This window comes from Pantherophis guttatus, chromosome 4 (assembly GCF_059756535.1).
Source record: "Pantherophis guttatus breed Tessera chromosome 4, ASM5975653v1, whole genome shotgun sequence".
Taxonomy (NCBI): Eukaryota; Metazoa; Chordata; class Lepidosauria; order Squamata; family Colubridae; genus Pantherophis; species Pantherophis guttatus.
In genome coordinates, this window is record NC_142066.1 from 112,472,115 (window position 1) to 112,489,789 (window position 17,675).

General features: G+C 38.3%; 1 protein-coding gene across 3 annotated transcripts in view; it reads left to right on the forward strand.

Moving 5' to 3' along the window:
* Positions 1–17,675, forward strand: part of ZNF385D (zinc finger protein 385D) — a 247,063-nt gene that overhangs the window by 219,752 nt on the left and 9,636 nt on the right. For all 3 annotated transcript variants that reach the window (XM_060685761.2, XM_087892574.1, XM_034402057.2), the window contains 2 exons: positions 8,633–8,866; positions 11,321–11,499. In XM_060685761.2, the coding sequence (XP_060541744.1) occupies positions 8,633–8,866; positions 11,321–11,499 (413 nt within the window). The remainder of the gene's footprint in view (positions 1–8,632; positions 8,867–11,320; positions 11,500–17,675) is intronic.

Below are 17,675 nucleotides of genomic sequence, written 5' to 3' on the forward strand. Positions count from 1 at the left end.
ATGAAAGGAGTGCGGTGGCTCAGTGGCAAAGACGCTGAGCTTGTCGAGCGAAAAGTCAGCAGTTCAGCGGTTTGAATTCCTAGCGCCACATAATGGGGTGAGCTCCCATTACTTTTCCCAGCTTCTGCCAACTTAGCAGTTAGAAAGCACGTAAAAAATGCAAGTAGAAAAATAGAGACTACCTTTGGTGGGAAGATAACAGCATTCCATGTGCCTTTGCCATTTAATCATGCCTGCCACATGACCACGGAGATGTCTTTGGACTGTGCTGGCTCTTCGCCTTGAAACGGAGATGAGCACTGCCACCTAAAGTCAGGAACGACTAGCACATATGTGCAAGGTTATATATATAAGCAAAAAATTAAAATCTCGGGTGTTTTCCCGTGTCATGTTAAATAAGTTAGTTAAAATGTTTAAAATTCTGGTTAAAATCCTAGCTTAAAATTAAAAAACTTAAGAAGACATATATATATATATATATATATATAAATCTAGCAATAGTAAAATGTTAATAATAACTAATAATAATTAGTAAATAATAACTACAAGGGTCCATAATGTTATGTCTTCCTATATTTCACAGATTTTCTGCTTTCCTTGTGAGTTTTGATGGTTCATTTAACATTTTCCCAAGAGAGTTATCAGGAAGCAAAATATTAGTCAACTGTAGATGATGTGTCATAGTTTCAATTGCTGCTTTTCCTTTAAAAAACTCAGTTTTTCATATTTTATAAAAGGCAAAGTGGTTATTTTATTTTCCTTGAACACAAAATGTAACATGGAAGATTACTGTCTTTATCTCTGCTTTGGAATGAGATTGGCATTCCTAAAGCAACAGTCAGTCATGTGTTTATCTTTGTTAATATGAATAGATTTATATAAGCAGAATGAAATGTCTAATCTGGCAAAAATGAAAGATTTTGGCATATTCGTCTCAGTCAAAACATTATTCTACATCTATTTATTTCTTCTTAGAGTCCTCCAAGGTAATGAGCATTTTACAGAATGATTTTAAAAAGTAAATATGTTTTCATATGAGTAAAGTATGTATTAAAAATTGAATTGATAGATTAATCAATTTAATAATTGTCATAATGACTTTATAATACATTTATATTATTGCATAGCTTCATGCTATGAGCCAGCTGCAGCTATTCCTGAGTGAGGAGGCTCTGTTCACAGTCATCATGCCTAAATCACCTGCCATTACTGCAACATGCTATACATGGGGCTGCCCTTGAAGAATATTTAGAAGCTTCAGATTATTATGTTATGGGCTGCAGTAGGCAAGAACAGACAGCATAGATACAACAGCATTTATTGATGCAACTGGAACTGCTGAACAACAGGCAAATTCCTGTAATTTATACCCTGGGCCCACAGGGCCTCAATCAATCATAATACTTGAAAAAGCCCACCCAAATATGAATGTTCTAAATTTCCCTCCAAAACAGTTGAAGTTAACAGTTAGGGTCATCTAAAGGTTAGTTTCACTTTAGCAGGGCTTAACACAACTATATATATTCAATACATAACACAGATGTTGCAAAAGTCAGTCACACAGTTAGTTATAGGTGCTTGTAATTCAGCATGTGTGACACCTCTATTCAATAAACCCCTATTCAATGGTTTCCAGTATACTTCCCCATGCAATTCAAGGTGCTGGTAGTTACTTTTAAAGCTGTTCATTGTTTGGAGATAGAATACTTACAGGACTGCTATATCCAGCTTCCTGTTAGAGCCAGCAGAAGAAACATGTTCTAGATTCCATCTGTTATCATAATCCAGTAAAACCCCAGATGAGAGGATTGCTGTGATGCCCTCTGGAACATCATTCCACCCCGAGACAGACTTGCATCTACTTGGATGGTCTTTTAACTGAAAGGCCAGTTAAATTCCTGTTTTGTCTTTGAGCCTGGGCAAGCCCATTTTTTTTTTATTGTATAAATCACTGTTGTGTGTGATTACTAATTATTACCATTGGTTATTTTTCCCAACTGCTGTTTATGTTATTTATAATTCTTCTATATTTTATTATTGTGAGCTGCCTAGGCTCACAATGTGTCTGAGATGGACTGTCATGTAAATTAACCTATAAGTAAATAACTTTTACAAAATGACCAGATGCAATTTGGAATTGGTAATGTAAAATCAATTCATTTTTATTGATGAATTGGTTTAAACCCAAGTAATTAGTTAGGCAAAATTATTTATCAGACAATACATAATAATTATGCATCAATTCTGAAGTATTTCATTCCATATATACAATTTGATTGGATGCTTTAGCTGCATTGGAAATTCCTGAATTGTTGTTATCATAGGATAGAGTTTTGGATAATTCTAAATTTATACATTTATTTTTATAGATAATTCTTGCAACTGTACATTCCAAATTGTAAGAAATTTGGGCTGAAGAGCTGGAATACCATGTATCAATAAGACAGTGGACTAGAGCATGTTAAATAAGTATTTTATTATCTTAAGTAAATTTCCTTTTTATTGATATGTTTATTTGATATCGCAGTGAAGGTATGGGTGTAAACTTCAGTATATTGGAAATGTTATATGGAGGGGACATTGACACATGTTTTGGGAAGCCTGTTCTGCAATTGTCCTGCTTTCTTCCTGGCCCTCTCTTTTAAATTCAAGTGCTGCTTAAGTGCTGCTTAAAACAAAAGTAATATTTTAATCCCTTTTCCCAGTCTTTAAATGCATGGGTATCTGTTGTGGCAATGTGTAAGAACATTGTTATTCTGAGGAAATAGTGACATTTCTCCTTCATATTAAGAAAAATATAGATGTGGTGGATCCAGTCACATTACTCCCACCACCACCAAGCCACGCCCACAGAAGCGGTAGTAACAAATTTTAGATTTCACCACTGCCTGGGCACCTGATCACTTCCTTGACACTTGGCAAAACAGCATCCAAACCATTTCTTTTTTTTTTTTCATTGAAAAAGTTTTTCAAATACAGATTTTCCCCCTTTTTTTCTCCCCCTCCTCCCTAACCCCCCCTCACCACCCGTCCCCCTGTGACTTCTTCAAAGTAAGATCCAAATTCATAACAGATTATATAATATGTTACCATCCCCTTACTCCATTCCCCAAATACTGACCCTTTCTTTCTAATAATATTATTACATCCCCTTTTACCATACATTTCAAAATAACATTGTATAATAACTTCTGATTTAGCATAGTAATATTATTATAACTCCCAATTTAGCAATAATCTGCCCTTTTTCTCCTCCCCCATACATATATCTGTATATTAATATAACATTTCAAAACAACCTTCCACTTTAAGACTATATAATAAATCCTAATTTAACATTTAATCTTTTGTGTATATTAATATAACATTTCGAAGCAGCCTTCTCCTATAAAACTATATAATAAATCCTAATTTGACATTTATTCAACTCTATCCATTTCCTCCACTCCAATATATCTCTTAAACATCCCTTTTCTTAAACTAAACAATCAATAGACTAGCCTGTCTCCACCCACTTTTCTACAAAATTACCATACATAACAATTCTTAATATCTTTATTCTTCTGCTCACCCTACTAAAAAAAATATTCCCTTATATAGATAAAATTAATGATTTTAAACTTATGGTCCATATAATGTCTTCTTTGATATCTTTCCACTGGATTGTTAACTCCATCACCCATATTAGGGTAACATAACATCCTGATTGCAACAAAATGTTCAAAATCCTCAGTTATCATCTACTCCATCAGTAATGAATATCTTCATGTATATAAAAAAAGAAAACAACCACCCGAGTGACATTGTAATTGTATTCCATATAATATCTGTAGTAGTGGCTTTCTTCAGGATTATTAATTCCCACCGTCATAATGGGGTAACAACCAGATCTTCTGCATGCCCCAGCATAGCTCTCTTGCCATATAGCTCAGCATAAACATAATACATTTATCAAAAAAATCCAAAATAGATAATTCCAATCCAACAATTTAAGGCCCTTTTCACATCCCAAAATTACGGCATTGCAGAGGTCTGTCACTCTCCTCAGGATAATATTAACCAATTCTTCGCCTCAACTATCTTTTCATGTATTCAGTCATCTTTTAAATAACTGGCTTCACTGTTGCCTAATTTAGAAATTTTTATTTTTGTGAGATCTATTTCTTTTTTTCTTGAATTTTTGTGGGTTTGATCTCCATCCTAATTTCCTTTCTACAAGTTGTATATCAACTGGTCGATTTTCGTTCTGATTTATGATTTGGTCTTGTTGGTTTTGCTTTTGTGGCTCATATTTCTTTTCTATAAGTTGTGTATCAACTAATTGATTTCCATGCTTGTCTGTGACTTGATGAGTCATCACGTTAGAATCCGATGCCACATCTCTCTTATTTATAGATAATCCAACTGAGGCATCTAAAGAATCCAAAGGCGATTCATCTACAGAGGGCTCTGTAGCTCGATATTTTTCCTTTATTTCCAACTCCTTCTGCTTATCTTGTGTTGTGCATAAAAATGTTGAGCTCATTTTCAAAAAATTTTGGTGAAATTCTTCCGCTTTTTCAACAGTATTTAATTGGTATCTTTCTCCTTGGTATCTCAATATTATACCAACTGGAACATCCCATCTAAATAAAATATTTTGTTTTTTAAGCTCAGTCACAGAAATCCAAATTTCTTTCTTTCCAATAACATCTTAGGCGGTAATTCTTTATATATCCAAATCTTTCTTCCAAACAATTGCAAAGTAGAATTAAAAGATTTTTGCACAATATTATTTCTTATTTCTTTATCTGTAAAATAAATCACCACATCTCTAGGCAGTTGCCTTTGCTTTGCAATCCAGGAATTTGTTCTATAGACTCTGTCAATCCTACAAAATACTTCCTCAGGATGAACCTTTAAGATCCCAGCCAGAATTTCAGAAGATATTTTCCTTAAGTCATCTCTATTGTTTTCCTGTATTCCTCTCAGTCTAATCGCATATTCTGTGAGATTATGTTGCATCATTAAAACTTCTTTTTCAATCCGTTGTTTTATATTTTCAGCATTACAAGTCTCATGATCAGCTTCCATTTTAGGTTTTTCTTCTAAGCTATTGTCTTGAGTGTTTATCAAATCATTTTCAATTCTTTGTATTTTATTGTCCAAATTATCCTCAATTTCCTCCATTTTAGACTCTAATAAATTAATATTTGTATCCAACTTCATAGCAATTTCTGAAAAACCATTAGTCACTTTTACAATCTTTCGTTGCAAAGTATCAAACTTTAATTGCACCAATTCTTTAATTTCCTGCTTAAATTTTTCAAAGTTCTGGTTCATAATCTCATCCCTTCTTACAATCTCCTCCAAGAGAAATTCAATTATATTAAAATCAGTTTTCTGAGTCTGTAGGTTTAGAACTTGTTCATATAGTTTGTAAATGGGGGAATCCCCCCCCCACTGCTTGTTTGTCTGGCTTTGTTAGTCTAAACACCATATTTCCACACAGACAAACTTTAGAAAAGAAAAGAAAAGAAAAGAAAAAAAAAGCTTCTTTCCAAACAAGATCAATATCAAATCTCCAGGAAAGAGAAAACACAAAAGTGGAGCTTTTTCTTCAATTGTAGCCAGGAGTATTTATTCCGCTACTTTGTGGCTTAATAAGAAACGGAAGGACTTTCCCTTTTCAGCTTTTCAGCTTTCCCTGCTCAAGCCTCGGCAGTCGCCATTTTAAAAATTCTTGCTTTCTTCAATATCTTTTACAAAGTAAATAAAAATACTTGCGATTTAGGGTCACAGGTCCAGATCTCATCCTCTTTACTTAGTCTGTTAATTTTCTTTAAAAGGTTTGTTCTCGTCGCCTGGCTCTGCAAAAAGGCAGAGGTCTCCCAAAGCCCGGAGCAGCGGCAAGGGAAATAGGGAGCCTCATCTGCTTCACCCCCAAGAGTAAAAAAAAAAACTCTCGGGGCTTCGCAGAGAGCTCTACCTGCCCTCACCTGCTCTGTCTCACATTTCCTTATGGAAATGGAGTTTTTCGAGCCGCCTTTCAGATGTAAAGGCGGCTCTTTACAGGCGACGGGGCTGGCAGTCCCGAGGGACCATCTGGCAGCGACAGAGAGCAAACAGGAAGTCAGCATCCAAACCATTTCTTGATATGAAGGGTTATTTGAAGTGTTAAAGAATACTAACCAACTGAATTAATCAAATGATGAAAGGATAAATAAAGGCAATGGGCAAATTAAAGAAAGGAATAAATTGTCTCTTCTCTCTCTTACCTATACTTTCTATCTTTTGTCCTCAGAATATGATTGACTGCTCTAATTATATTTCATGATTATATTTTCTGTCTATAGAGGCAATTTTTGTTTCATCTCTAAAATTGTTACAGCTAATTGTCTCCCTAACTGGAGAGATAACTTATACTTAAATCATGTTGGAATTGTAGGACTAAACATTTCAGAAGGTGAATTATGGAATGAAGGAAGAAAGTAATATATTCTAGACTTTATAAATAGCAGGTAGATATTTCATAAGATAGTTGTCTCTTTTGTTCCTTCACCAGAGTATTGATGATGAACTCATATTATTTCAGTGAAGAATGGATTGGCTCATGTTTTGCTTCAAAAGCTCAACTTTAGAGATGGGACACTCTTGCCCATTTCTGAAAGTGAAAAGTGAATGATTCAGGATTCAGTTTTTTTGTTCTATTTTCTTCTAAATGTTTATTTTCTCTTTCTTGTAAGACACAGATTGTAAGATGTTCAAATACTTTGGTTGCAAAAGCAGAACTAAATGCCCCTGGGAAGAAATAATAATGAAAATAATAATAGATCAGCTGTCACTACAGAGTCTCTGAAATTATTTTAAAAATTACTTATGAACTTATCTAGGGAAGATTGTCGCTAAAATTAAAGGGCAGAACTGTAATTCCAAGAGTTATTTTTGAGACTAAAGCTGTCCATTGGAGTAGATGAGTTGGCTCATGTGTATTCTTAAGAAAGTCTTCCTAGTTTTATGAACTGTAATGCCACCAAGTACTATTTGTTAGTTTAAAGATCCAGGAAGAAAAGAATTGCAGTAGATTGAAGAATTGGCTTTATTGAGCATTATTTATCTTTTTTCTTTGTACCATTTTTTCCGTCTAAGTAAATCTGCAATGGGGGGGGATGTATTTTTGCCTTCTTTCATGTGAAACTTGCATTAAGTCCTTTATCTGACTGCCCATCAAAAAGCAAAGATAAAGAATATTTTCTTTTAATGATGATTCCTCATATTAAGGATTTATTCCCCTAAGGCTGCTGATGTTACAAAAGTTTATTAGCTCTTAGTCCCAAGTAGCCTTTTTATTGCATGTCAATATTTCACTACTGACCCTATTTGAATTTTGACAGTAATCTTTATTTCTGCAGAAGGAGGGGTTAGAAGTTTTGACTTATTTCAAGTGAAATAAATTATACATCAGTGAACTGATACGGGAGGATTGATTAAGCACTTATCCTTAATGTGCTTTCTTTCACTGTGCTTTCAGTGCTGCTTCAAAAGTGAACAAAAGCCACAAAACTATCCATTCACAGATTTAACAATGTTAATTTGTTTGGACCTGATAGCTTGACATTTGATTTCGGGAAGCAATTTATAGGATTTATCATGAAGTTTTTTAAATACTATCACAATATGATATCTAGGAGACAAATCCATTGTAGTATTAAAATAAGTGAAATGCAGGGTTTCTTGGTAATCTATAATATTTCTGCGGTTAAGAGGATAGCGTTTGCTTTCATGAACATGATTTTCTTACCTAAATAGAGATCCAACCCTTAGAAAAATTAGGAAAACAATATTTGAACATCTAATGTCTTTGCCAAGATTTCCAGGACAGTAAATTAGAATCTGTAGCATGACACTTGATTTTTGTTATACATTAGAGGTATAATAAAATATTACAGGCTTGTGTAGAATACATGCATTTACAAAATTTGTTTCATTTTCTGACATAAATTATTTATATGTTGCCTTATCTCCTAAGAAAGAATGACCAGTAAAAAGCCTTTTGAATGAATTTATTATGTTCAGCAACATTTTATGAAGGGCTCTTTTACTGAAGTAGATTAATGGCAAGCATTACTCACTTGGCATCCATTTTCTATTTTACCATCAATCTTAGTACAAGTGGCTGAACGTAAGCTACCAACAATATTTTCCCCATTTCCTAATTCCCAGCAACCCTGCCACTGAATGTTTAACAAGCAGTCATTTTGCATGGCTAGGGACAGTGGATTGTAGTTGTTATCATTTTATATTTATACAGATAAAAATGAGAGTAACAGAATTACAGGATTAGAAGTGACCTTGCCCAACCCCCAGGCAAGAAGATCTATACCATTTCAGACAAATGATTGTCCAAACTCTTCTTGAAAATCTCCAGTATTAGAGCACCCACAACTTCTGGAAGCAATTAATCCACTGATTAATTATTCTAACTAAAAAAAATTTGTAAAGATCTCTATTAAAGTCCATATTGTTATTATGATACTGCTTGGATTTTTTTTTAAACCACTTCTCGTGTCAAGTTTCATATTACACCCAATGTTTCCAGAATCGTAATGAATAATTATTTGTAACTTATATTTTGTTTCAATCTATAAAACAGATAGTACAACCGAAACACCAGCAATATCAACGTCTCCAGCTATCAAAATTCGAAAGAACAGTGTAACAATGACTGAAATCACCTCAAAAATTGAAAAATTTCCCTCCACTGCCACCAGCAGTAGCGTGAGCTCCTTAGGAGAGACAGAAGAAGAAAAGGCCAAACGGTTGCTTTATTGTTCACTATGCAAGGTTGCTGTCAACTCTGCCTCCCAGCTGGAGGCACACAACAGTGGTAAGATTGAGCTTTTCAGATGGCTTGCAGAAGAGAAAGCTAAAAATTCCATGAATTTATTAACAATTAAATGACAAAAGTGACAAGAAAAGAAATTCAGTATAAAAAAGGGAAAGGAGGAGCTTTTGATCCACAGAAGTAATCAGATTCCTTCTTCAAATACCAGTTTGCAATGCTGCTGAAGCATTTGATTACATGAGCTGTATACTGTTTTAGACGAAAGGAAAGCAGACACTAATATGACTGGATGTATAACATTAAGAAGATTTTGAAATGGACACTTAATGTTTGCATTGCTGTAGTAGGAAAAACAATCGACTAAATATAACCATACATAGATGTACACATATGCATCTTAATCAAAATTGTTCTTTTTCATTCTTCAGCACTGACACCTTTTATCAAATGACATGTCTTGCATTAATTGAATTCACAACCACTTAGAAAGTACCTTTTAAGGATATTATATGAACAATCTAACTAACTCTCTATGTATCATAACTGAAAATCTTTAAAGGAAAAAAATTCCTCATTTCCAAACCATAGTTTCTTCTCCTATCTTCTAATACTCCACTGAATATTAGAACAATCAAACCAACATGTCATTAATCCAATATAGCCTTTAACCCCACCATTTATTTTACTCATTCAAATATTTAAGCTAATACAATATAGCTAATAAGTACAAGTATTTCATATACTTATATATTTGAGGTTATTTTATGTGTTCAATCATTTTTAATTCTTCAAATTTAGACTGAATTATTGTAGCATCTTTTTTTCTATTTTATAATCTTGTTATTTTATTTTGTGCATAGGCCCTTAAATAATTCTTATTGAATTTCCCCTATATTATGTATTCCATAAATGCATTTATTTGTTAGATTTATGTCCTGCCTTTTCTCCAGGATGTCAAGGAGGCATATATAGCATTCATTCCTCTGATTTTCCCCTCAGAGCATCTTATAAGGTAGGTTAGATTGGACTGAGATTGATTGGCCAAATCCAGTGAGCTTCCTAGCTGAGGTGAACCTGTAATTGGGTCTTTATATATATATATTCAATCATTAAGCCACTTATCAAACTCCTATATTCTTCTTCAGTTTTTTAGCTATTATCTATTTATATGGTTTTTGATGTTTTTAGAATCAATATTAGATTACATTGCATTACTTCTCCTTCATTGAGGAAGGAAAAGTCTTGTGTGATTTTTTAAATCATGGTTTATTACATGGTTTATTGCAAAGAATGAATAATATCTCATATATATACAGAACAGCATTATTGTTATTTCAGTGGATTGGTGGCACTTACCTGTAATCTCTGAAAATTGTTTTACTTTCAGACTGATTGATTAAATAAACTGAAAAAAGATCCATTTGCGATCCGGAACGGGCAAATCTGAGAAATTCCCAATAGCAGTAATCTTTGAAATTTATAAGTATGGCTATTGCTTTTGGATTCAAAAGGATTTTGTGTACACTGCCTAACTTTTGTAAAATGTTTGGAAATAATTAATCTTTTAAGTTGTCATGACAAATACTACCTTTGCTTCTCCCCCCTCCCCCTCTTTAAAAATGAAAAATATAAAGATACATGGACTCCTGCGAATTTTTCTCTATTGGAGAAACAGTGGCATGGAATAGAATAGATCTTTATTGTAAATACTTTAGTTTTTAGAAGCAATATTTTTCCTGGTAAAGACTTCTAGACTTCATGCATTCTTTTTAAAAAGGGTGACTTAGTTTCCATTCCTTTCTATGGTGTGTGCACTGTCAAAAAGGTTTTTTGAGGTAGTGCCAATTCCTTCACTAGCAGCAGGTTTTCAAAATTACTGTTAATAATCCAATTAGAATATGTGGCAATGATTCAAACCAATGTCCGAATGATTTTATCTTTTTGTGAGAGGACATGTTTAATTAGCTGCAGCTGGTGATCAAAATAAACTCTACATTTAACTTCATTGAGGATTCTCACACACATTACTATATACTGATGTCAGCTTCTTTAGCATAAAAGTTGAGGAATAAATAACTTGGGGTCAATTAGTCATATGTGGCATGGAACTTGGGGACATTAGAAATTGTATCACCAATGTATGGAAATAATAATCATAACTTCTCAGGTTTTTATATGAAATTATAATTACTTAGGTGGCATTAATAGCTAGATATATGGATATACAATATTAATATGATTATCATTAATCAAATCAATATGAAGAATATAGATAGGTGCATAAAAAGTATCTGGGATAAAACCTGAGGTATAGCTAGAACAGCCTTTAAATTCGTTAAATATGAGGACTTTGTAATATTTTTAGCTCTGGCTATAATGCTAAAGAATCCTGGAAATTAAAGTCCTCACATGTTGGATAAAGTTAATCCAGAGGAAGATGAAGGATTTATTCAAACATTTTTCTAAGATTATTCTTTATATGTTTAACATTTTTAGGCACAAAGCACAAAACTATGCTAGAAGCTCGTAACGGGAGTGGAACCATCAAAGCCTTTCCTAGGACAGGTGTCAAAGGAAAAGGACCTATCAATAAAGGAAATACAGGACTTCAGAACAAAACATTTCACTGTGAAATTTGTGATGTGCACGTGAATTCTGAGACACAACTTAAACAGGTACTAAATTTTGGCAATATATTTCTTTCATTGCTCCTAAGCTCCAGAAGTTCAAGGTTCTTAATTATGGATTAGTAAAGCTACCAATTTTTAGGAGTTTATGAGGGCCACTGATGGGATTATGATCATCTACCATTTGCCAAGAATGACTGGTGCTTTCCAATTTTCCTGTAATTTCTGCAACAATATTGTGATTCCAGGAGATTGATACAGATGCCCATCGTATTTTCAACTATAGAAATGAAAAGTAACATATCTATTTGAGTCCAACAATGTGTCCATATGCTAAAAGATTATGGTGTGTTCATCAATCATATGATTCTTTGATTTCTTACCAACAGGATAGGGTAATGCAAATTAGAGAGATGGATATTTCAACCAAACCTGCTGCTTGGTTCAGCAAGGTATCACATTTCTGAAAACTTTACCATGTACATTTCACATCCCTTTCCACTCTTCTGAACAGACGGCACATTTGCTGGATTACTTCCAAAGCCACAAGGCAACAGTGGCTTTTTGAACAGTTTTCTGGCTTTCTGAACAGTTTACACAACCATGCCATATGGTTCATGATGATTTTGTGTGTGGTGATGCATTTGTTTTGCTGAATTATATTTTTGTTAAACTATCATATGTTGACAATTATTTCAACTTAGGGTAAATTATTTGAGAATGACATAATGTACCCTTGTGTTCTGTTATTTTACTTTCTCCATGTCTATTGCAGAAAAATGGATATTTTGATGAATACGAATTGTTGTATAAACAGATTCTTCTTTAGACAAGAAGTATCAAATTAGATCCAGTAAACTATACTCTTCCTCCTCAAAATTAGAAATCCTATTAACCACACAATATTATTTTTATAAATGTTCTCATATCTGTAATCACATTGTATGTATAATCTGAGAGAGCATTATCTTGACGGAAGACTAATTTATGCACTGGGAATAATATATGGAATATTTATTTGGTTTAAAATGAGTGAAACACATTTTAAAGTAAGTCTTCCCCAAACAGCTTACCACACAACTTAAAACATTTTTATGCAGTTTACTGGCAGATCCTGCCCATATATCAGGACACAAACTTAGTAATTAAAAAGAGCAAAACAAGACGATACTAGTCTAATGTTTGTTTGCATGTCTCAGCTTTATAAGTATGAAATGCTATTCACATAAATTCCAGTTTGTTGGTTTGTTGTTCTAAAATGGTAGGATGTTTCTCTGTGGAATGAGGTTCTACAGATAAATTGTTTGACATACAGAGGCAAATGCCATAGAGAACAATTTAAGGCAAGTGCTATTTATTCACATAGAAAAAATACAGCAGTTAAGAGATCAAGGCAGTTTCTGGTAGATAGCCCAGTTCCCAAGTGTTACATAGGATTTCTGATACGAAGCATAAATCAACCTAACCTAAGGGAAATAGGCTCTTGAGTCTTTAACAACTGAACAACTGAACAAAAAGAGGATATTTTAATGATTTATTTATTTATTTATTTATTTATTTATTATTTAAATTTCTATACCGCCCTTCTCCAGAATAGGACTCAGGGCGGTGAACAGCCAAAGTAAAAAACAATACATACAAAATTTAAAAGCAATTTAAAATAATTAAATATTATTGGCCGTAAATTAAAATAACCCAATTTAAAATCAATTTAAAATTAACTCAAGCCAGCCCCGCTAGTTGAAATAAATGGGTTTTCAGGGCCCGACGAAAAATCCGGAGGTCTGTTATTGTACGTATCTCTGGGGGGAGGTTGTTCCAGAGGGTGGGCGCCGCCACAGAGAAGGCTCTCCCCCTGGGAGTCGTCAGGCGACATTGTCTGGCGGACGGCACCCTGAGGAGGCCCACTCTGTGCGAGCGTACTGGCCGGTGGGAGGCTATTGGTGGCAGAAGGCGGTCTTGTAAGTACCCCGGCCCTAAGCCATGGAGCGCTTTAAAGGTGGCCACCAACACCTTGAAGCGCACCCGGAAGACCACCGGGAGCCAGTGCAGCTTGCGCAGGAGAGGTGTTACATGGGAGCGCCTCGTCGCCCCCATAATCCCCCGCGCGGCTGCATTCTGGACCAGCTGGAGCCTCCGGGTGCACCCCAGGGGGAGCCCCATGTAGAGAGCGTTGCAGTAGTCCAGGCGGGAAGTGACGAGTGCCTGAGTGACTGTGCGTAGGGAGTCCCAATCTAGAAAGGGGCGTAACTGGCGTATCAGGCGGACCTGATAAAAAGCTCCCCTGGCCACGGCCGTCAAATGATCTTCTAACGACAGCTGTGCATCTAGGAGGACGCCCAAGTTACGAGCCCTCTCCGTGGGGGCGAGTGATTCGCCCCCAATAGCCAGCGATGGTGTCAGCTGGCTATATCGGGATGCCGGAAGCCACAGCCACTCGGTCTTGGATGGGTTGAGTCGGAGCCTGTTTCTCCCCATCCAGGCCCGCATGGCCTCCAGGCACTGGGACATCACTTCAAGGGCATCGTTGGGGTGGCCTGGGGTGGAGATGTACAGCTGGGTGTCATCAGCGTACTGATGGAACTCCACCCCGAAGCCACGGATGATCTCACCCAGCGGCTTTACATAAATGTTGAACAGAAGGGGCGAGAGGACCGACCCTTGTGGCACCCCACAAGCAAGGTGCCTCGGGGTCGACCGCTGCCCCCCTGTCAACACAGATTGCGACCGGTCAGAGAGATTCATTTGTTCTGCAGGATTCTGTATTCTATATTCTGTATTCTGTATTACTTAAATAACGTACTCTTCAGTAAAGTTATTATTATAAGATACCTCCCATTATTATATAAGCCCATCTTGAAAAAAAAAAAACATTTTATTACTGATTTATCTTTTATTGATGTTGAAGATTGTGATACTTCAGGATTTATTTCTAGTACAACAGTTCACAAAATATACTGTGCTGTTGCATAGCCTATTCATGACTACCAGTGCCAATGGATTGCTTTTGATTGTATTTTTCATTTTGTGTCTGCTTACTCTAATAATAATAATAATAATAATAATAATAATAATAATAATAATAATAATAATAATAATAATAGTAATAATTTTATTTATATACCGCCCTTCTCCTGAAGGACTCGGGGCGGTGTACAGCCAAGATTAAAAACATAAATATATAATATCATAGTGAAAATTAATTAAAATCATTAAATAGTTTTGGCCAAATTTTAAAATCCCAATATTAAAACCCAATTTAAAATCATTTAGTTATACAGCCCCACCTGTCAGAACAGTAGGGTCTTGAGGGCACAGCGAAAGACCTGGAAGTCAGAGATGTTATGAATATCCAGGGGCAAAGGGCAGGAGCTCCGACAGAGAAGGCTCTCCTCCTGGGTATCGCCAGCCGACATAACTTGGCCGACGGTACCTTGATGAGTCCCTCTCTGTGGAAGTGGACTGGTCGGTGGGAGGCTATTGGTGGCAGAAGGCGGTCCCGTAAATATCCTGGTCCTATGCCATGGAGCCCTTTAAAAGTGGTGACCAACGCCTTGAATTGCACCTGGAAGACCACTGGGAGCCAGTGCAGTTTGCGCAGGAGAGGTGTTACATGGGCGTAACGAGGTGCGCCCATAACCACCCGCACAGCCGCATTCTGGACCAGCTGGAGCCTCTTCAAGAGGAGCCCCATGTAGAGAGCATTACAATAGTCCAGACGGGAGGTGACGAGGGCATGAGTGACCATGTGCAAGGCTTCCTGGTCCAGAAAGGGACACAATTGGTGGATCAGGCGAACCTGATAAAAAGCCCCCCGGCTATGGCCGTCATATGCTCCTCTAAAAACAGCCATGAGTCTAGGAGGACACCCAGATTGCGAGCCCTCTGTGGGGGGCAAAGATTCACCCCCAATAGTCAGCTATGGCACCAGCTGACTATACCGGGACGCCGGAAGCCACAGCCACTCAGTCTTGGAAGGGTTGAGCTTGAGCATATTTCTCCTCATCCAGACCCATATAGCCTCCAGGCAGCGGGACATCACATCAAGGGCATCATTCGGGTGGTTTGGGGTGGAGATGTACAGCTGGGTGTCATCAGCGTACTGATGGGCTCTCACCCCAAAACCATGGATGATCTCGCCCAGCGGCTTCACATAAATGTTGAACAGAAGGGGTGAGAGGACCGACCCTTGCGGCACGCCGCAAGCGAGGCGCCTCGAGGTCGACCTCTGCCCCCCTACCAACACAAACTGCGAGCGGTTGGAGAGGTAGGAGGAGAGCCACCATAACACGGTGCCTCCAATTCCTAACCCCCTCAACCGCTGCAGCATGATACCATGGTCGATGGTATCAAAAGCCGCTGAGAGATCTAATAGGACCAGGACAGAGGAACAACCCCTGTCCCAAGCCCTCCAGAGATCATCAACCAACGTGACCAATGCCATTTCTGTGCTGTACCCCCGCCTGAAGCCCGACTGGTATGGATCCAGATAGACAGCTTCCTCCAGGTACCGGGGTAGCTGTCGTGCCACCACACTCTCGACAACCTTCGCCACAAAATGAAAGTTGGAGACCAGACGGTAATTTCCTAATACAGCTGGGTCCAAGGATGGCTTCTTGAGAAGAGGCCTCACCACCGCCTCTTTCAAGGCAGCGGGAAATTCACCCTCACTCAAAGAAGCATTTATAATCCCGTGGAGCCAGCCTCGTGTAACCTCCCAGGAGGCCAGTACCAACCAGGAGGGACACGGGTCCAATAAACATGTGGCAGCACTAAGCCCACCCAGAATCCTGTCCATGTCCTCGGGAGCCCCAGGGTCAAACTCTTCCCAGATAATATTCTCAAGACTCACCCCCATCTCCCTCCATGGATTCACCCAGTCAGAGTCCAAGCCTTCCCGAATCTGAGCGACTTTATCATGCAGGAATTGCACAAAATCCTCAGCTCGACCCTGCAAGGGATCTTCCTGCACTTCCACCCGAAGGAGGCAGTGGGTCACCCTAAACAGAGCGGCTGGGCGGTTCTCTGCAGATGCGATAAGAGTGGAAAAATAGTTAGATTTTGCCGCTTTTATCACCACTAGGTAGGTCTTGATATAAGACCTCACCTGTGTCCAGTCAGATTCGGATTGACTAGTCCTCCAAACACTCTCTAGGTGTCTTTTCCAATGCTTCATCTCTCTCTGCTCCTCAGAGAACCAAGGAGCCAATTGAGATCGGCATCAGGTCAGAGGCCGCAAAGGCACGACGTGGTCCAAAGCCCCTGCGGCCACACTATCCCAAGCGGCCACCAGGTCTTCAGTCAAGTCATGTGCCAGAGTCTCAGGAAATGGCCCAAGCTCCATCTGGAACCTTTCGGGATCCATCAGGCGCCTGGGACGGAACCATCCAGGCGGCGGGGGGGAAGCGGTTTGAAAGTCTAAGCAAAGGAGTGAATGATCTGTCCATGACAAGGGTTTAATGTCTAGGTCCCCTCTACCAAGATCATTCAGCCACTGACCAGAGATAAAAATCAAGTCCAGAGTGTGTCCCCCTGTGTGAGTGGGGCTTTGCCCTAACTGGGTCAGGTCCATGGCTGTCATGGAAGCCATGAACTCCCGAGCCACCTCTGATATCTCACCGACAGATGGCAGGTTGAAATCCCCCATAACAATAAGTCTGGGGGTATCAACTGCCACCCCGGCAATCACATCGAGTAGCTAGGCAGGGTCACCACCACGTGGCAGGGAGCCAGGTACGTAGTCAGCAAACCCATCTGCACCCCACGACCCCACTTCACAAAAAGGGACTCACATCCGGCTATCTGAGGAACGGTGGCCTCCCTCGGACAAGACTTTCTCTACTAATTGCCGCTACTCCCCCACCCCTCCCCTGGGCCCTTGGCTGATGAAATGCATGAAAGCCTGGAGGGCACATTTCAACAAGGGGAAGCCCCCCTCCTGGCTCAACCAGGTCTCCGTAATCCCAGCCAGGTCTACACCCCCCTCCACAATAAGATCACAAATGAGGGGGGCTTTGTTAATTACCGACCTGGCATTACATACCATCAGTCGTGGACCCAGGGCCTGAGATTCTATGGAGTCCAGGACACGAGCCACGCTATGGGGGCTGGAGTGCGCAATCGCTCGAAGACAGCATGTGCACACCCCCTGAACCTGATATGGGCCCCTGCGCCCACCATACCTGCCCCTCCCACTTATCACTTTGATGGAACTGCCCTTCCTT